The sequence below is a fragment of the Monodelphis domestica genome, chromosome 5, assembly GCF_027887165.1.
Source record: "Monodelphis domestica isolate mMonDom1 chromosome 5, mMonDom1.pri, whole genome shotgun sequence".
NCBI classification, from domain to species: Eukaryota; Metazoa; Chordata; class Mammalia; order Didelphimorphia; family Didelphidae; genus Monodelphis; species Monodelphis domestica.
The window spans coordinates 85766250-85787759 of record NC_077231.1 but is presented as its reverse complement, the minus strand read 5'-3'; the positions used below and the strand labels follow the sequence as shown (position 1 = coordinate 85787759).

Here is a 21510-nt window from a genome sequence, read left to right as displayed (position 1 = left end):
GAGTCGACATTGAGTGCTTACTGATTATAGAAACATGGATTTTTTTTCAGCTTATTATCTGATCTGATGAAGTTGCATAATTAAATAAATAAGCATTTATGAAGCATCATGATGGGTCAGGTACTTGTGAAAGAAGGCTATTGGCTGCCTGCTCATCCCAATTTATGCAGAGATTCTAGGAGTATTACCTATATTTGGTGATGCTTGGGTCTCTCATTTCAGTGGATAGATAGACCACAGGAAATAGGTAAGAGAATTTCCTTTCAGAAAATTGAAGCTTAAATCTATCATCCCTGCTTTTTGGGTCACCATTCTTAATAATGGCCCCCATTTTGGATAGGCCTCAAGTCAGGCTATAGAAAAATTGGTGTGGAATGGATGATGAATGGAAAATCATCCATCTCTGGGTGGTGAAGATCAAGGGAGAAAAAAACAAACATCTGAATTATAAATTGCACTTCTAAACAGCAGGGAAGACAAAGGTAGCTGTAGCCTAGAAATAGCCATTTTTGGATGGAGGGACACCTAAGGACAGAACTCCCAGTGTTTACTGGTATTTTGAATACTATTTTATTTTATTTTAAAATATATTTTTTCCATGAGAGATTCAGAAGTAGTATAAATCTATTAGTTATTTGGGGAATTTCCCCAGAAAATTGTCCTTGTAGCATCATTAAAGTTTCTTTTAGGGATAACTCTTCTGAGGTATAACCCATACTAGAGGTATGCTCAGAGTAGACCTCCAGACAATGAAGGAAGAATGAAAAAAGGAGAATAGCAGAAAACACTTCAAATGCTCTTGAGAGAAAATGTTCATACAGATTTGAAGAATTAGACCTGGAAAAGACCTTCGAGGTTCTCTAGTCCAACCTCTCCAATTTACTCCTGAAGAATTTGAGGCTTACAGAGGATAAGGGAGTCAATAAAGTTTCTCAGACAGTATCAGAGGTAATACCTGGACTTTGGTTTTATGAATCCAAATCCAGAAGTTTTTTTTTTCTGTTTTATCACCAAAAGGAGATGTGGATATTGCTCCACTAAAGTTCCTTTAATTCTTAGCAAATGAAAAAAAAAAGATTATTTGAAAATAAAAGTCAACTGAATTTCAAATGACTGAACAAAAACATTCCTTATGCATAATTTCTTTTAAATTTTATTGCATCACATTATTGAAGCATTAAACATGGCTTTATGTGAATGACTATTTAAATGTGAAAATTCAACATTGTTCGCAACTTTTGGCTATTTACAATTAAGGATACTTTATATTTATATATTTATAGTATATAAGTGTAATTGTATGTACATATGTAGGGAGAGGTGACTATACATATGTACATACACATACATCTATAGCCATTTGCTGATGGCTATAGAGATATCATGTAATAACTCCTCAGAAAGAGCTAAAATTTTTAGAAAAACAAAAACAAAAAAACCAAGAATAAATTTGTAAACAGGGTTTTGGTTCTGTTTGGTGATGTATATGGAGGCCTGGGCTAAGAATATCTATCTATGTATTCAGATTTTAATATAATTTTTTTTGTTGGTGTCTGTAAAATTCAACTGGGACAGACTGCAAAAAAGGTAGGAAACAGGCTGAAAAACAGTCCCTGTATACAATTTTCCCTTGGTTTTTTTAAAGTTCATATATATAACTGCCCATGAATGAAGTACATGCTTGGCTTTGTCAAAAAATGGCCTATGAAGAGCAGTCATATGCTGGATTGCAAAACGATTTCACAGTAAATCCTCGCAATGTGCTGACCAATTTGCTACTGAAAATGTCTTTGACATGCACTCAGGTTGCATTTTTTCATTCTCTTAAAGGGAGGGCTCTTCCACAGTTGGAATGAGTAAATAGAAGACAGATCCTTTGCATTCAAATGATCAATTAGTTACCTGGGGGAGGGAGGGAGAGGGAAAAAGGGGAAAGAAAACAGAATTAAAATCACATGCATAGACTGTACATTAAGAATACAGTAATTTGTCTTAACCATTCATTAGTGACATTTAAAGAATCTGTAATCCAAAACTGTGAAGAGGGGAAAGTAAAAACTGAATCATGCCTGTTTTGGAGGGAGATTAATGGAGGCAGAAGAAATTTTCAAGAACACAATGTCAAGCAAACAAGCTGTGCAATGATGTTCTACCAAAAGCACCAAGAAGGGCGATGATCTCCAAGCAGCCTGTGGTCTCCAGGCTGTGCTTTCAGACCCAGCTCAAGGTAGCCACAGCTTTCAGGAAGGTAGCACAGAGGCCTGGAAATGTTTATTTGTTGTCTCTTGGGCAAGACAGAACTTTTAAGTAAGATAATCTCTTAACCTCAAGGAGTTTGGAATCCAGTAGGGAGACACCAGCATATAGAGCTAAATAATGAAGTGATAAGGCTAGGGGAAAGTTTAAAAAAAAAATATGACTCTTTGTGGTCTGAAGAGGAACACTTCACGAATTAAGTGTGTATTTAAAGAAGGATGAGGGAAGGCGCAGGGAGGAGGGTTTATAAGGAAGAGCCAAGACAATACAGTCGGCATCCAGTTTGACTGGGGCTTAGAGTAATAAGAAAGAAGGCAGGAAAAGCAATGTGCTTTGGATGAACTTGAATGCTAAAAGAATGTTGTGACTGTGACTAGAGTTAAGAAAGATTGTGGGGGGTGGGAGCTGGGTAGCTCAGTAGATTGAGAGCCAGGCCTAGAGATGGAAGGTCCTAGGTTCAAATCTGGCCTCAGACACTTCCCAGTTGTGTGACCCTGGGCAAGTCACTTAGCCCCCATTGTCTAGCCCTTACCACTCTTCTGCCTTGGGATCAATACATAGTATTGATTCCAAGATGGAAAGTAAGGGTTAAAAAAAAAAGAAAGATTTGGTGGACAACGATAAGAAGAATGGAGTGAAAGAAAGAGCAAATGTGGAAAATCAGGTCATGGTGGGGCAGTGAAAATAAAGAAGAGGCAGCTGACAACAAAGATGATGAAGAGAGAACTAATGGACTTGATTAGAAATAAGAGGTGAGAGAAAAGAAATGAGTCAAAGATGAGTCCAGATTTGAATTCATAAAAAACACAGAAGACTTCCAAAAAGATGGTGCTGCAAGAAGGGGAAGTCAAAAGAAGCTGTAGATTTTGGGGGTGTAAGGTAATAACCTCAGTTTGGGACATGTTGAGTCTGAGGTCCTGGCAGGATATTGTGGTAGAAGTGGCCTCCTATAGCCAGGTCAAGGTATATATCTGAAGTTCAGGATTCAAAGGACCTTTGAGGTTATCAAGTCCAACCCTCTCTGTTTTACAAATGATGAAAGTGAGTCACAAAGGGGCTAGTTTCTGGGTCCTGGGCTACACAGCTAAAAAGTATATAAAGCTAGATTCAAATTCATGTTTTCCTGATTCCAAGACCAGTGATCTATGTAGTATTCTATGCTGATGTAATAGTGGAGAGGGATCAAACACATACAGAGGTTAATCAAACTGAACCACAAAATAGTAATGGACCAAGGAATGAATGGAGGTCATGATAAGGGCAAAAGAGGTGTGAATAAGAAGAAAAATTGGGGGGGGGGGCAGAATAGAATTTTGGAATAGATGCTGGAGTACATTCCATCCCAGACCATGGAAATGAATACCCTTGCTAAGAAGAGAATCTAAAGACAGAAGAGATGTGGAAAACATCTGCATGAGAGAATAAGTGCCAGCAATGAACATAGGGTATTGATTTAAGAAAGAGGAAGAGAACCATAATATCTTACCAATACCTCAAACTTAACATCCCTCAATGTCCCTCAAAACTGCTGCTCCTCCTGACTTCTACCCTTTCTGCAGTGCTACCATTCCCCAAGTCTTCCATATTTACAATTTTGGGCTCATGTTAGATTCATTAATTTTTTCCTCACCTCTCTTTTTCTGTGTGCCTTAGTTTTCTCATTCACAGAATGAGAAAAGTGGATTTGATGGCCCTTTGCAATGTCTGATTACAAAGGAAGAGAAAGTAGTAATAAAGAGATCACAAAGGTGGCAAGACTTGAAAGGAAAAAGGACAATGAATTTGATGATTGGAAGTTCACTGGTGATTTCTTGGAAGTTATTAATATTATTAATAGAGTGCTGGGGGCAAAAATGCTCATGCAAACAAAGAACGAGCAATGAGCAGTTATGAAGAGGCACAGTTGGATCATATGCTGAAGGACTAAGATGAGACTTTTAAAGTCTTGGGCACATGTAGGATTTGTGTTATTTAGATGGAAAAGAAGTGTTGCTGAAGCAAAGTCCCAGAGAAGTCCAGAGAAGCTTGGATCATGGGCACAAACAGAGAAATCGGTCTTTATGTTTCTTCTTCCATTGCTTTTTTTTCAGAATTTTGGTAAAGCTTAACTCAACCCAAAGGAAGGTGAATGAGTTCTTTCTTCCAGCACCCTAGTGCTTGCAGTTAGCTGATCTGTGTATATTAAGGAGAGAGAAGACACGAATCTGCTGATCCTATGTAGACTTTCCCTCCTAGCCAGTCACTGCCCTGAAATTCCTGGAAGTCAGAACATTGAAATAGCTCTGAAATATGTGACAAACCCCCAAACTGAGCTGCGATCACAGGACTTGGTGCTGCCTAGAGAGAAGATGCACCTTGAGATTGAGAGGGGTCTTAGTACTCCAAGTTTAACTATAGGAATTTGAGAGGAGGATCTGATACTGTTTCTAGTAAAACCCTCTGGTAAAAGAAGCAGGGCACCTCCAAAGGTCAGTAGAGATTGCATGTCTTTCCCTATCTCAGAGTGCTTTGGGGTTCTTTGAAAGAAGGGATGGTCCTGAAAACCCCATGGTGTTCTATACAATCTTATCAGTCTGATCTCTCTTTCCTGTTGGTAATTCATCACAGTCATGGCATGAGAATTATGTTTAACATTTAAACCTAACGAGCAAGCACATGAACCCACATGTTTTCTCACTTACCTAGTCAAGGCCACTCATTATGATGAGCTTTCCCATTTTTCTTCCTTTCCTTGCGTTCCTTCTGAAGTCGTTCCAATTCAGCCTCATACATCATCTCCTGAATTAGGTACTTTTCTCTCCTCATTCGATCCCTTAAATCTTTTGGAAGGTCTGGGATCAGGTAGGAGATCAGATGCTTTATGCAAAATACAAGATGCTAGAAGATAAGAGAGGATAAAACTGACTCAGGTCTGGGCTATATTTTTCCATTCATTTCCAGAGGGACACTGAGAGGGTAGATTGGCTTTGGGATCATCCCAGAAATTCTGATTCCATTTGGAGATTGACTTATAAACTTAGCTGATTCAACTTAGTCCTTCTTGGGCTTGGCTGAATTGAAGCAGCAGTGGGGAAACATTGGTTCAAATCCTTTCTGACATGTACCTGTCATTGAACCTTTTTGCATCTCAAAATGAGAGGGTTGGTCACTCTTCTAAGTGTGCACCCAGTTTGACTGCACTAAATCTGATTATATGACCTTGATATGAATAGAAGCTTTTGGGAAGATAGTGGAGTAGGCTATGAGACTACCCACTCTCCAAATTCTCCACTATTCTCTAAATTCTCACACAAACAATAAAAAGTAAAGCCTCAAAAACTAACTCTAAAAATGGATGAAACAGATAAGAGTAGGGCATGAAGTAGAGTAGTCAAGAACAACTTGGGAGGAAGATCTCTAAGCTCTCTGACCACAGTCTCACTGGATTGAAGTTTAAAGTGCAACTTCTTACATGGGAAAATATTATTTATATCTTAGGAATGACAACACTACTTGGATAACTTGAAAGAGCACATAGAGATAGAAAACTTGAGGTTAAGTTGAATTTAAAGGAATCAGTTCCAAATTGTAGAAAATAAAGTAGGGCAATGTAAAATGGAACAAATCAGGAACAGGTACAGTGGTAGTCTCTCATGATCGAGAATGACTATTGCCTTTGTACAGTTTCATCTACGGTGTACCCTCATGTGGCTTTGGAGTCCAAAGGCAGAGGCGCACAGTTTGTGGCACATGGGGCATGGGACGCCAGTTGTTATGGGAGGTGCAGTTGTAGCCTGGTGTCGGTTTTCACGCGTAGCGGCAAGACGTCGACGTTGCTCATCTTCAAAGATGGTGGCGGCATGGTGAATGTGGGTTCGCCAGCTTCTTCTGTCAGAGGCAGCGAGTTCTAGCTGCTTTGGTGTAATGCCAGCCCACTTCAAGTTGGACTTTAGCTGATCCTTGAATCTTTTCTTTGGTCGGCCTTGTTTCCTGAGTCCAGCTGACAGTTCACCATAGAATACCTGTCTTGGTATTCACTGTGGGTCCATGCGGATGACGTGTCCAGACCATCGTAGCTGGGTTTTGAGGACCATGACTTTGATGCTGGTGGAGTTGGCTCTGTCGAGGACTTCCTGATTGGTGATTCAGTCCTGCCATCGGATCCTCATGATTGACTGGAGGGAGCGTTGGTGGAATTGCTCCAGCTGCTTCATGTGCTTCCAATACAGTGTCCATGTCTCACAGCCATACAGGAGTGAGCTGAGGACCACTGCGTTGTACACTTTGAGCTTTGTTGCAGTGCTTACACCTCTGCATTGGAGGACTTTGTAGCGCAGCCACCCAAGTGCCTGGATGGCCTTTTGGATCCTGGCATTGATCTCGTGGTCTAGGGACCCGTCGTTGGCGATGGTGCTGCCCAGGTACTTGAAAGTGTTGACATTAGAAAGCTGCGTGCTGTCGATTGTAATGCACGGCTGGTTAGTTGGCCTCCCTGGTGCAGGTTGGAACAACACCTCTGTTTTGCTGAGGCTGATGGTCAGGACAAATAGTTTTGTTGCAGTGGAGAACCTGTCCACAATGGTTTGGAGATGATTTTCTTGGTGGGCCATGAGAGCACAGTCATCTGCAAAGAAAGCTTCCAGGATGAGTCTCTTTGTTGTCTTTGTTTATGCAGTCAGGCAGCGAAGGTCAAATAGCAAGCCATCCAGCCGGTATTTGATGTAGACGCCCAGGTCTAGATCCATCACAGCATATCGTAATACTTGGGTGAAAAATAGGTTGAATAGTACCGGAGCGAGGACACAGCCTTGTTTCACGCCATTGGAGATGTTGAAGTGATTGGAAGTCTCTCCACCAGATAGGACTTCCCCTGTCATGTCGACATGAAAGAGCTGGATCAGTTTGATGAATTTTGCTGGGCAACTGAGCTTGCTGAAGATCACCCACAATGCATCCCTGTTCACTGTGTCAAATGCCTTTGTCAGGTCTATGAAGACAATGTAGAGACTCAGGTTCTGCTCAAGGCATTTTTCCTGCATTTGCCTCACCGTGAAGACCATGTCGATGGTGCTGCGATCTGGTCGGAAGCCACATTGTGATTCAGGCAGGTTCTGCTCTGAAACAGATGACAGGAGTCTGTTGAACATAACAAGGGCGAGTATCTTTCCGGCAGTGGAGAGTAGTGAGATGCCTCTGTGTAGTAGAGGATCACCTCCTCTTTTCTTTATTTGTACTTGCTTAAGATAAAGTTGTGGATTTGCTTGTCTTTGCTTCAGACAAAGATGTGAATTAACCTTTACCCATCCTGGGACCAAGGATGGAACAGTAAACATGAAGGAAGCAGGATAACACTTATGAAAGGCAATTTATGATTAGGTGGGTGCTTATCCCCTTCTCTGCCCCTCTTCCCCTTGTTTGTATTTGTAATAAATGAAGGATGTGGGTTAACCTTTGAACACCTGCCTATCCCTGGACCAAGGTTAGGGTTTCTGGAATGAAGAATCATAAATTCTTGTGGGTTTTGTCTAAGTAGTCCTTGCCTATAAAAGTTCTGTGTGAAGCAAATAAAATTGGCACTATTTCTCTCTTTTCATATAGTGTCCATCTCTTCTTTTGTTACTCTTCATTTTTCGTTACCCCAAACAGGATGTCACAGGACTGGCCGACCCTGTGGATGAGTCTTGTAAGCCATAGAGTCTTACAAAAGGCGCCTAGACAGGGACTTTCATTCGTAACCCTGATTCCTTTGCTGGTCGTAGGATGACGAAGAGTTAACAGCTTTTGCCCCAAGACTGCAGCTCGGATGGGCAGAAGAATCAAACAGAGAGAGTGCAGTATTTGTGGGCCTCCTCTGTTCCCCAACTTTTTTTTCTCTCTCTTTCGCTTTTTAGTTTAAACTGTCCCCTATTAGGGACCCCCTTACCCCCATTCTTTTCTTTTCTTGGAACCCTTCCTTCAGTTCTCTGGAGAACCCCCGACGCTATGTGCTGGTCATGCAAAGTTTCAATGCTATGGAGATCCCCTCGGTGGTGAGTATACAAGATACTCTAAGGGTGAGAGGGAAATTATATTTTTTCTTTAGAATGGATCCTAAAACACTGATTTTTTTTCCTTTCAAAGCATGCTTGTCACAATGTTGTGTGTTTCTGTTTTTGGTTGTCTTTGTCAAAGTCTCATCTCTATGTATTCTTAAATTGGACACTCACAAAAAGAAAGAATATAAAATGGGATAGTTGCAAGATTGAACTTGTTTGTCAAAAATCCTCAGCAGAAGTCAAAAGCAAATACCTGTTCAATGATTTTTTCCTCTTTCTTCCTTTGGATGGGCCCCCAAAGGAGCGAAAAAGAGAAAAATTCAGAGCAGAAAAAGGGAGATTTTTACTCCACAATTAGAGGCTATTTTCCACTTAAGATTAATCCTATGGTTTGATGTATGCAATTTGGGAAGATTGTTAATGATTTTGATATGATCTAAATTTAATTTTGTGCAACTATTTGTCAGTTAAATGTGAAATATTAATCAGATTTTACTGAGCACAACAAAACTACTGGTTAGAAGTTTGTTTTATTAAATATTGCTATGCATAATGGTTTCAGTGAATTTGAGAATTGTCTAAATGTGGCTGATAGCTAGACTGACAGAGAGGGAATATTTTATTCTATAAGGACAAAAAATTGCACTGGCTATTTTATATATGTAAAAGTCATCATGTTGTTGAGAAGAACTTATTCTAGAAATTAAATTTGGGATTTTTTCAAATCAGATTTATTTTAATGCATGTGCTGTCAGGAATAGTAACAAGAAATCATATAACACACAAGAAGTTTAAGTAATTAATCTGTTCATGGAATTTTATAATACTAGTATTAAGAATTTGGTATTTTGCAAGAGAGAATTTCTAAATGATGTTTTTGATCAAGGTTATATGAATTGTTTTTAAATGTGAAAAATGCATAGGAAGGAATTGGTAATCTAGAGATGAACATGTATGTCAGCATGGGACACGCTTTATCAGAAGTCATCTTATATACAAAAACTAACTGATATTCCTGGCATTTACCATTTTGAGAGACAAGCTAAGGACAACAATCAGGCCAACAAATTTGTTTGTGCCTTTCAATTGGACTGGACTAGTTGAGGCACCCCCAGTGTGCCTTGCAAGAGACCATCCTGCATGCCTGCCCCTCAGATCTCTGCAGGTGCATTATTATGGTCATCCTGACCTGTCAGACTCTTTCTGGATAAGACCTTATTGTGTAGATAAAAGGGAAAAATATGAAGATTATGACCAACTGCAATATCTAGGTTGGCTAGGGGAATCTTGTGATAGTATTTGGGGACAAGAAAGACCTATTTGTCCATATGTGATGGGATATGAACAAAGAGACACTGTTAATATGTTTCTGCCCTTGCTATCATATAGATCTAAAAGGGCATCATGTATTCATTGGAAAAATATGATTTGGGTGTATTGGCATAACAACACAAGGTGTATTGGAAAGAAATTGGATTCTTATAAATTTCATGATTGTTTTATAGGATACAGCTCACCTTTGTGGGTAATGCCCCCAGAGGTAATTGGTTACATTTTGTTAATTTCACACAGATTTTGACTGATTATGGAAAGATAGCCCTGGCATTGGATAAAGTAAATATGTCTCATTATGTTAATGTTACTTATAATGGAAAAGTCCAACATCCAGTAACTAGAAGTGTTACATTAGACATTCAAGGTAAACACTCAGGGGGATGGTATCATTCACCGGCAGATAGAGCAATGGAATAATTGTCTCAACTAATCAGCCCTAAGAAAAGAAGATGTATTTCTTGCTTAGTTTTAGGAATTGTAGTCTTTATAGCCGCCATAACAGCTACAACTGTCAGTAGTGTTTCTCTAGTAAAAAATGTAGCTAATGTACAGATCCTGGAACATGATGCAGAATACTTACATGGGCTAGCACAGAATGTAACCCAGGTTTTGCACTTACAGCAGGATATTAATACAAGGGTTTTTATGCTTTACAACAAATATCTAAAGATGTATTGTTATTAACCAATCAAGTAGAAATTTTAGCTATTAAGGATAAATTAAGGTGTGATTATCGCTATTCAGCCTTTTGCCTCCTTCCTGTTAAAGCTAACACGTCTGATGCATTTGAAGAAATTAGAAATGATTTACAGGGTCTTTGGTTAAAAAGTAACATCTCAGAGGACATCCAACAATTGAACCATATCATTGATGAGATGGATAACTCTTTAGCTGAAGACTTTTGTCCCGAACATATTGCTGATTCCTTATACAATTGGATTAAGTCAGGCCAAAACTGGCTATCTCCTTTAGCTCAAATGAGTATAACCATATTAACTTTCATACTATTCATAGTTATCTTAGCAGTCCTTCTTCCCTGTCTGTTCCGACTCCTTTTGTCCAGCTTGGGCAAAATTGGCCTGACTTTGGCTCTCCACAGAATTCTTTTGCAAAGCAAATAGGGGGAATTGTAGTAGAGGGTTACCTCCTCTTTTCTTTATTTGTACTTGCTTAAGATAAAGTTGTGGATTTGTTTGTCTTTGCTTCAGACAAAGATGTGGATTAACCTTTACCCATCCTAGGACCAAGGATGGAACAGTAAACATGAAGGAAGCAGGATAACACTTATGAAAGGCAATTTATGATTAGGCGGGTGCTTATCCCCTTCTCTGCCCCTCTTCCCCTTGTTTGTATTTGTAATAAACGAAGGATGTGGGTTAACCTTTGAAGAATCATAAATTCCTGTGGGTTTTGTCTAAGTAGTCTTTGCCTATAAAAGTTCTGTGTGAAGCAAATAAAATTGGCACTATTTCTCTCTTTTCATATAGTGTCCATCTCTTCTTTTGTTACTCTTCATTTTTCGTTACCCCAAACAGGATGTCACAGGACTGGCCAACCCTGTGGATGAGTCTTGTAAGCCATAGAGTCTTACACCTCTGTAGTTGTTACAGGCTGCTCTTGAGCCTTTGTTCTTGTATAGGGCTACAATGGAGGCATCTCTGAGTTCTGGGGGCATGTCTTCCTCTTCCCATATGCTCGTCAGCACTATGTGGAATGCCTGAAGCACCTTTCCATTTAAGGCCTTGTACACCTTGGTTGGGATCCTGTCTTTACCGGGTGCCTTACCTGCACTCATTTGTTGAATGGCTTTTTGGACTTCCTCTATTGAAGGAGGGATGTCAAGTTGTTCAATGATGCGGTTTTGGGGGATCTGGTCAAGGGCACTTTGGTTGACTGAAGAGGGTCGGTTGAGAAGCTGACTGAAGCGTTCTTTCCACCTGTTGATGATGCCTTTTTTATCTTTTATGAGAGTGTCACCGTCAGAGGATAGCAAGGGAGTGGTGGTGGGTTTTGATGGCCCATAGACAGTCTTGAGGGCACTGAAAAATTGTTTGTAGTTTTTCATTTCAGCAAACTGCTGGATTTCTTCTGCCTTTTTTTCCCACCATCGGTCTTGCATCTTCCTGATCTCACGCTGCACCATAGCTTGGAGAGACTTGAATCTGTCCTTTTTAGGAGCAGAGTTTGCATTATTTTGTCACTCCATAAAGGCTTTGTTCTTCTTGCTCAATAGGTCTTCAATAGCAGTGTTGTTCTTTGGTGGTTGCGTTGTTTGGGGCCTAGGACTGCCTTTGATGTTTCCTTCACTGTGTCTCTGAACTGGTTCCATTTCTCCGTTGAGCTTCCAGTGAGTGGTCCCTTGGCAGACAGCTTGTCATCCAGGCAGGACTGGAATGTTTGCAAATAAGATGGATCTCTAAGATGACTCACGTTGTAAAATGCGCGAACTGTCTGGGCGCGTTTTGGATGGCGAGGCGCAATGCGCATTTGAAGAGTCACTCTAACCAATTGGTGGTCTGTCCAGCATTCAGCTCCTCTCATGGCTCTGGTGATCTTTACATCCTGGATGACTCGCCAGCGTACAATGATGTAGTCAATGAGATGCCACTGTTTTGATCTTGGGTGCATCCACGTTGTTTTATATTTGTTCGCCATTCGGAACACAGTGTTCGTGATGGTGAGTTCAAACTCTGAGCATTTGCTGAGTAGCAGTAGGCCGTTGTTCATTTTGCCCATGCTGTGTTTCCCAAGCACACCTTTCTATCTTTCATGGTCCTGGCCAACGTGGGCGTTGAAGTCTCCCAGTAGTATCAGCTTGTCATTTGTGGGCACTGAGTGCAGGACGGCACTCAGGTCAGAGTAGAACTGCTCGATGGTCTCCTCTGTGCTGATCAGTGTTGGGGCATATGCGCTGATGATTGTGGCATACGGGTCTTTGCTGAGAGGCAAACGGATCTTCATGAGCCTCTCACTGATGCCCACAGGCAAGTCTGGCAGCTGTTTGAGCAAACTGGTCTTGATGGCCAGGCCAACACCGTGGATTCTGTCTTCATTTGAGGCTCTACCTTTCCAGAAGAAGGTGTATCCAGTGGTGGGTTCGCTGAGTGATCCCTCTTCTGGTAAGCGTGTTTCGCTTAAGGCTGCGATGTCGATGTTATATCGAGCCAATTCTTTACCGATTAGAGCTGTTCTTCTCTCAGGTCTTGGGGTATTCTATCAAGAAATGTCCTGATGTTCCATGTTCCTAGTAGGAGTTTCCTTGTATTTTTTCTTTGATTACGACCGCTTAAAGGGGATGACCCGCCAGCCGCAGAGTGCTGACTGGGTGTTTGTAGGGCAGGCAATGTTTGAGACACCTTTTCTAGTCCCCTCCCTTGATTAGGGTGAGCAGTGCTGTCCTAAAGAGGGCTGCTCAGTCACCCAGGATGCTGCCGAACGTCCCTGCTGCCCACAGGGCCGAGCGACCACTGGTCCGTGGGCTGCCTACGTGCAGGATCGTGACTACAACTGCCAGTGGTCACCTCCACCTGTTGCGTCATCACTCCCCCATCGCCGCAGGTCTTGAAGAGGGTGGACGGCTTTAGGATAGATGAGTGTGCACAAAGATACTTGTGCGTGAAAGAGATTTAAGTGGAAAAGCCGATGCACAGAGACAGTCCCACTCTCTCGGCGTTGGAAGCCTGGGTCCAGTGGCACGAAAAATTGTTACGTCTGGAGACTTCCTCAGCTGCATTGGATGGCCGTGTTGTCCTTTGTTCTCCAACACGCCCTAAGCACTCCACAGTGCCTTGCTGCATCGCCCTCTCAGCCATTGAACCTTCTTATTGGTTTCTTCCGTCTGTTCGGCCGAAACAGTCTTCACATGCTGGGTGAGCAAAGCCCTGGTTCACCAGGGGTCGATGACCCGATGGCTACCCTCACAAGGTTTGGCTGGCCTGTCGAAGCTGTTGCCCGGGGTGTGGCCGCTGCCACATGCTAGCAGCTACTGGGAGCCACAAGTGAGAGCTGGGTGTCAGGTGGGGGTCAGAGGCTGGAGAGCTGCCCTAGGAGGGCACGACAAGCCCTCCATACCAGAGATACTACCCTCCCTGAGCACCCCATACAAATATCTCATATAAAAGAGGCATGAGTAGATGAACTGTCACAGAAAGAGAGGAAGGGGGGAAGAGCTAGAAGTGTCAGAATCCTATTCTCAGATTGAGGTTAAAGAGGGAACAACATATACAACTAGAAAGATAAAAGTCATCCTAACTTAAAGAAAAATAGGAGTGTGTGGGGATATTATAAAGGAATCCCTATAAGGAACTATGGGACTGACAAAGGAATATAGATTAAGAGAAAAGAGGGCAAAGAGATAAGATAAGGGAGTGATTCCTAGAAGGGAATACATATCAAGAAAAAGGATAAGGAAATGGAGGAACTCTTAGGATAAGAGAAAGGAAGGGTTCTTAGAAGGGAGGTCATATCAAGAAAAAGGAGGGCAGGGTGGAGGTGATAAAGGAGGGGCTTTTCCAAGAGTGAATAGAATAAGAACTAGGAGGCAAAGGGAAAGGAATAACAGGATGCCCTTAAAAGTGTGGGTTGATTTAGAAATATAAAGGCAAGAGAAGAGAATAAGGGAGGGACTCTTAGAAGGAGTGAGGATTAGAAAGGTAGTGGTCAGGAGTTGGACTTTTGAGGTGGGAGAAGGGGAAAAGGGTGGTGAAGAAAAATAGAATGGGGAAAAGTACACTTAGTATTTATAACTTTGAATGTAAGTGGGATGAATTCACCTAAAAATGGAAATGGATATCAGAATGAATTAAGAAGCAAAACCCAACAATAGGTTGTTTATAAGAAAGATACGTAGAAATGGGATACACACAGCCAAAATTAAAGACTGGAATGAAATATACTATGCCTCAGGTGATAGAAAGAAAGAAGGGGTAGCAATCATGATCTTTGCTAAGTTTAAAACTAAAATAGATTTAATCAAAAGAGATAAACAGGGAAACTATATGATGTTAAAATGTATCATAGATAATGAAGCATCATTAATATTAAATCTATATGTAGCAAATATTATAATAACCGATTTTTAAAGGAAAAGCCAAATGTTACACATGGAAATAGATATCAAAACAATAATAGTTGGGGACTTCAACTTTCCCCTTAAAAAATCTAGATAAATCTAACCAAAAAACAAATAAAAAAGTCAAGGTGAATAGAATCTTAGGAAAGCTAAGTGTGATAAATATCTGGAGTGACAGTAGTATCTGGTACCTTAACATAAATTGACTGTATTAGGGCACAACAATAACATTATAGTTAAATGTAGAAAAGCAGAAATATTAAAAACTTCCTTTGCAGGCCAGATTGCAACTATATATAATAAAAGACCATAGAAACACAAAATAAAAATTAATTTGAGATTAAATAACTTAAATCTTAAATAATGACTGGGCTGAATAAGAAATCATAAAAACAGAAACTATTAATGAGAATGATAATGAGATAACTATGGGAAACAGGAAAAGCAGTAGAGGAAAATTTATATCTCTAAATGCTTATATCAAATTTATTTTTAAAAAGAGAGAGAAAGAGTAGATCAATGAATTAGGAATATAATTTTTAAGACTAGAAAAAGAAAAAAGGGGAGGGGTGGCAGCTGGGTGACAGAGTGGATTGAGAGCTAGGCCTAGAGATGGGAGGTCCTAAGTTCAAATCTGGTTCAGACACTTCCTAGCTATGTGACCCTGAGCAAGTCACTTGACTTCCATTAGGAGGTCTTTACCACTCTTCAGCCTTGGAACCAATACAGAGTATTGATTCTAAGATGGAAGGAAAAGGTTTAAAAAAAGGGAGACTAGAAAAAGAAGAAATTAAAAATCTCCAATTAACCACCAAATTGGAAAGCCTAAAATTCAAAGGCAAGAACAATAAATTTGTATGTAATAAAATGATTGAATTAATAAATAAAACTAGGAGTTGGTTTTATGAAAAACAAAAACAAAAAATAGATAAAACATTGGTCAATATTATTTTTTAAAAAAAGAGAACCAAATCACTACCATTAAAAATACGTGATACTAGTGTCAGCTATTGTGGGAGCTCTGCAAAGCCCCCATTTGTTAAAAAATTACTTTCTATAAACTTTTTGGTGCTATTATCCCTTTCTTCTGAGTTCAAAATTCAAGTCACTTTTTGGGTCATTATGAAAATAAATATGTTTCCTGGAATAGAAGAAAGGGCTACAGAGATCAATTTTTACTTTCCCGTTAGCTCAATTAATTAGACATGACCTTGGAAGTCACAAAGTTGAAGCCAAAGGAGATAGGTATCACAGTACTAAATTTTAGAGTCCAATAGTGAATCCACCATGGTAGCAGGGCCACTGGTCCAGGAAGGTAGATAGGCACTACAAGAGGAGTTGAGAGAGTTATGGAGAATCAGTTTTGTAATTTATATTATATCCTATAAGGATGGAAAATCATAACTGGAAGGAACTTTTGAGGTTTTGGAGTCTCACCTCATTTTAGGGATGATAATACGCTAGCTGAGGATCATAAAAGGAGTAAGCAACACAATCCAAATTTGAAATCATGACTTGTTATTTCCAAACTACAGTTATTTCCACTGGAATGTAAATTAAAACTCAGTGTCTCTCCTATACCTTCCACTTACATTGAATATATCTTAAAAGCACAAAATCATTCATATATTGTTTTCCTCACTCAAATGTCTCTTCCTTACCAGCAAGGACCAATCTGTAGGGCTTAGCACAGAGCCTAGCACAGAGCAAATGTTTATTAAATGCTTGCTGACTGACTGAAACCTTGAAGAATAAGTAATGAATGGCATCAAAGAACTGTAATATAGAAAGAGAAGATGGGCTGTTTCCACAGCAAGAGGGAGAAAGGATATTATGTTTTCTGTTGTGTCTGATTCTGGGTTTTGGATGCTGGAGCAGTTTGCCATTTTCCTCTCCAGCTTATTTTACAGATGAGGAAAGTGAGGTTAACAGGGTAAAGTTACATGCCCAGGGTCACACAACCAGGAAGAGCATGGGGTCAGATTTGAACTTGGAAAGATGAGTCTTTCTGACACCAGGTCCATCCACTGCTCTACTTAGCTTGCCTTATCAGAGAATATTTATTTTTAATATTGCATAAGATAAGGCAAAATATTTGTTTCACAAGACAATCATCTAGAATTAAGATCCTCATTTATCTCTTTGGTTATAAAATTACAGTGTTTCAAAAGTTTCTATTATTCTTGGCAATATTCTAAATGCCACAAGATGGCAATGTTGCTTTATCCCCCCAAAATGTGTTTTGAATTGTCTCCTCCTAGGCATGTTTCTTTTTTCTTTCTTTTTTCTTTTTTTACAGGATTGTTGGGAAGCTCAAATGAATATAAGATACTTTGCAAACTTTTTTTAAAAAGTGACAAGGTGAATGAATCACTTATAGATTTTTATGTTTCTCTTTATGCCTCTTTTTCCCCCTCATTTTCTCATATGCATATATATACACACGCACAGACAATAAAGATTCACACAAACATAGTGTAATAAACAGTAGTTTCAGGATTATAATAAAGGTACTTTCTCCTATATTTGATGGTACTTTGAAGGATCAATTATAGTTCTGACTATTAAAGGAATATTTTATAAAGAACATAAAGACAGAAGCCTTGCCCAGAGAGTGGGTTTTTTTCATACTTTTTTATTCTGTTAGTGGCCCTTAATATACAAAAGGATGCTAAATGTTGCTATAGTGCACAGAATGCTGACCCTGGAATCAGGAAGGCTTGAATTTCTTCAATTATAAAGTAGAAGTAATAAAAGCACCTCCTTCACACAGTTGTTATATAGATCAAATTGGATAATGCATGTAAAGCACTTAGAAGAGTGCCTGGCACACAGCAGCAGGTACTGAATAAATTCCTGTTGCCTCCCCCTTCCCTTGTCTATATTTATTTTTATTTTCCTATCATGTCTTCTTTTACATGACCACATTTGGGGTTTTCTTGGCAAATATACTTGAGTAATTTGCCATTTCTTTCTCCACTTCATTTGACAGATGAAGAAACTGAGGCCAACAGAGGTTCAGTGACTCACCCAGTGTCCCAGCTAATAAGAGTCAGGCCAGATTTGAATTGGGGTCTTCTTTACTCCAAACTGTGTCCATTGTGGTAAATATCTACTACCTTACAACAAAAAATTTTCTCAAACTTAATAACAGATAATTCCTTTTCCCTGAGAGAAAATTGCCAGGTAGATAGACTTTTTCAGCAGCCCTAGTCAAAGGATAAACATTGATCTCTGAAGTTCAAATATGGATGCCTCACACATAACTGCTACTTGTTTCTAGTGTATTAAATTAATGATCTCACTTAGAGGTTAACAATAAAGGTTTTCTAGATTTAAGGGCCATAAACATAAAGGAGGTTTCCAAGGAAAATGCTTCAAATTGCTAATTAGACAATGGACCAGTAAAATGGTCACATCCCAAAGCTCCCCTTTGTTCTTGCCTTGATTCAGAATCCTTCCAAATTCCAAGTGACTTAAAACATCCAAGGAAACAAGGGAACCAGTTGTGGAAACTGACCTCAAATACGATAATAAAAGCCAAACGTGCGGCCAGGACATGCCAGAACTGCAGCGTGTAGCCATAGGGCACCAGCGAGTGAGGAGGGTCCCGATAATCTCGGTATCTATGAAAAAAGCAGAGCAAGTTATCTTCCAGTATGAGCCTGATTCTAGGATTGGCCCCTTCTTTTTCCCATCCCAGAAGGGTCATCTAGATGGACCAATCCACTCATCCTACTGTCACGACATTTTCAGGGCCAGATCAAGACCTGAGGTCTTAGGGAAGTAGAAAGTCACATTCAGGGCCACACAGGATAAAGTTCAGAGATGGAATTTAATGTCAGGTCCTTTTAATTCTCACATCAGAATTCTTCCCACTATGCCACAAGTCTGTAAGGGATGCCCTGGAACTCTTGATGTAGCTCAAAGCACTTAAAACTGCACTGAGACCTTTGCTACATGCTGCATAATTCCTCATTGTAGTCCTTCCTCTTCTCTCTCATAATATCTAATATTCCTGTATGTATAAAACATTCTTTTATGTTGTAAAACCCTTGACAAAGGTTATCTCATTTGATCCTCACAACTTTTGAAGGAAATTCTGTAATCTTCATTTTATAGTTGGGGAAACTGAGGTAGAGAAGTCTCAACACATTCTGAATTTAAATGAAAACATCTTTCAAGATTCAAATACTGTACTTTAAAGAAGCTTTGGGAACACAACCCATTGTAAGGTGGTATCTGAAGCTCTGAAAGAAAATGATCTGACTTTGATCTTGTGTAAACAGAAATTTTGTACCCGTGAACTACATTACACAGTATCCCTTTCCTTTTTGTTCCCAAGTCCTTACATTGTATCAATAAAGGTGTGTGTAACCCCGCCCTGGCTCTCTTCTGGGGGTGCTCTGTGCTCTCCTGGCCCCCTAGTGTGCAGTCCCTGGAAGCTTCTTTTCTTTATTGAGGCTATTACTTTCCTTTTGTTTCAAGTTATCACCAATAATCTTTATAAAATATAATACTTAGAGCATCTAGATACTAATTTTTAATCTTACAATCTTTCTAAAACTTTATTTTAAAGAAAAACCCCCAGAGTTTCCCTAGCCTGAAATTAACTATCCTCATTAAACCCTGAATCTTGTCAGATTCAAGGTCCCTCCTTGGATTGGTCCTTATATAGACCAATCCCGTGCCCGGAAGTGGGAGGTGTGGTCCCTCCCTAGCATGGGATTGGACCAGTTCAAGATCAATCCCATGCCAGGAAGTAGGGGGGAGGGACCATTGGGGCATGCTGGGGGATGCAGTCCTTCAGCCACAATATTTTTTAAAACCCACATACCTTTACATAATAGGTTAAATGATGTCTTTCTAGAGGTCCTAGACTTGGAGTTGTAAGAGATCCTGGAGGTTATGTATAAAATATGCTCATTTTTTTTTAAATGAGGAAATTGAGTCTCAGGGAGGTTAAGTGATTTCAGATGATATAGGAGTCAGAAGTATGTTTTAAACCTAAGTTTTCTGACTCCAGAGCAAGTACTCTGCATTGTATTATATCAACTCTTCACAGTCCCATCTGCGGTTTTCTTGGCAAAGATACTGGAATCATTTGCCATTTCCTTCTTCAGCTCATTTTACAGATGAGGAAACCAAGGCAAACAGGATTAAATGACTTTGCCAGGTTCACACATCTAGTAAATGTCTGAGCAATGAAGCTTCCTGACTTGAGACCTACTAGCTGCCCCTTTATAACATTATTAGAGGCTTGATATCATGATGCATTTTGCCTACAATGCAGGCTGTACAATCCTGTGATGATAGTATGTTAAAGCTAGAAGGATGAAGAGACATAGACAAATCTAAAGATGAAGAAACTAAGGCTTAGAGTTTAGAGAAGTGACTTGTGCAAAGTCACACTGTTAATCAGTGATTAAGAACTAGTTTTTCAATTGCTTGATCAGATGGGTCAATGGGGATATGACTGAGGATGTAGACTCTAAACAATCACCCTTGATCAATGACACATGTAAAACCCAGTGGAATTGCTCATTGGCTATGGGAGGGAGAAGGGAGGAGGGGAGGGAAAGAATATGAATCATGTAACCATGGGAAAATTCTTAAATAATCAATAAAATTTTTTAAAAAGAACTAGTTTTCAAATTCTTTCACTATACCATGTCTCTCTCCCTCTCTCCTAGTATAAAGTTTTCCTAAGAGTCCAAAAAGCTGACTTTAAGGTCAGCTAGGTAGCTCAGTGGATAGAGAGCAAGTCTTGAAGACAGGAGGATTTGGGGTCAAACCTGGCTTCAGATACTTCCTAAGTGTGTGACCCTGGGTGCCACTCAGCCCCCATTGCATAGCCATTACTGCTCTTCTGCCTTGGAACCAATACACAATTCTAAGACAGAAGGTAAAGTTTGTTTGTTTGTTTTTTAAAGAAAGTAAGTCTGGGAGGCAAATATTTTAGTCAATCAATCCAAAGACCTTTCTATCCCAATATATGGTAAGACTAAAAAATTTACGCCATTTAATAATTAAAGTAGCCCAATACAGCAAAACAAATAATTAAATCATCATCAGCTACAGATTTAACCTGGTTGAAAAAGAGATCAAAATAACTATAATCATTTCCATTTCAACAGCTAGGATTGAAAAATTAAAGTAATCTGGGGGCAACTGGGTGGCTCATTAGATTGAAAGTCAGGCCTACAGATGGAAGGTCCTGGGTTCAAATGCGGCCTCAGACACACTTCCTAGCTGGGTGACCCTGGGCAAGTCACTTAGCCCCCATTGCCTAGCCCTTACCACTCTTCTGCCTTGGAACCAATACACAGCATTGATTCTAAAACGTTAAGTAGGGATTTAAAGAACAAAAAGAAAATTAAAGTAATATTTGTTACCATTCTTCCTATGTATGACAATAGGCCCTCTAGTCCAAAATTTTCATTTTATAGATAAGGAAATCTAGGCCCAGAGAAGTTATGATACTTGCCCAAGGTCACACAGATGAGAAACATGATTCCATGTTTGTTTGGTTCTTTTTTTTTCTTGACTGTATATTTTTCTGATTTTGTATGTGGCCTTGGCATGGGAAATATATATGTTCAAATCCTATCTTGTACCCACAGAATCATAAAGCCATAGAATCTGGAGCCAGAAGAAGTCTCTGAGGTTCTATGGTCTAACACTTTCATTTTATAATTTCCTCAAAGTCTGAGAAGTTCAACAATACATATCTAATGTTCTTTCCCCTTTACTAATTAGGGGACAGCAACATGTGAATAGAAAGAAATACTTCTTAATATGCACAGTCTGTGGGGTTTTCTGTTTCTAGTACCC

General features: G+C 39.7%; 1 protein-coding gene across 2 annotated transcripts in view; it reads right to left on the bottom strand.

Moving 5' to 3' along the window:
• Positions 1-1130: 1130 nt before the first annotated feature.
• Positions 1131-21510, bottom strand: part of ANO4 (anoctamin 4) — a 475191-nt gene continuing 454811 nt past the window's right edge. For both annotated transcript variants that reach the window (XM_007503277.3, XM_007503279.3), the window contains 3 exons: positions 18197-18302; positions 4938-5133; positions 1131-1902 (listed from right to left, as the gene is read on the bottom strand). In XM_007503277.3, coding sequence (XP_007503339.1) covers positions 4942-5133; positions 18197-18302 — 298 coding nt within the window. In that variant the 3' untranslated portion in view covers positions 1131-1902; positions 4938-4941. The remainder of the gene's footprint in view (positions 1903-4937; positions 5134-18196; positions 18303-21510) is intronic.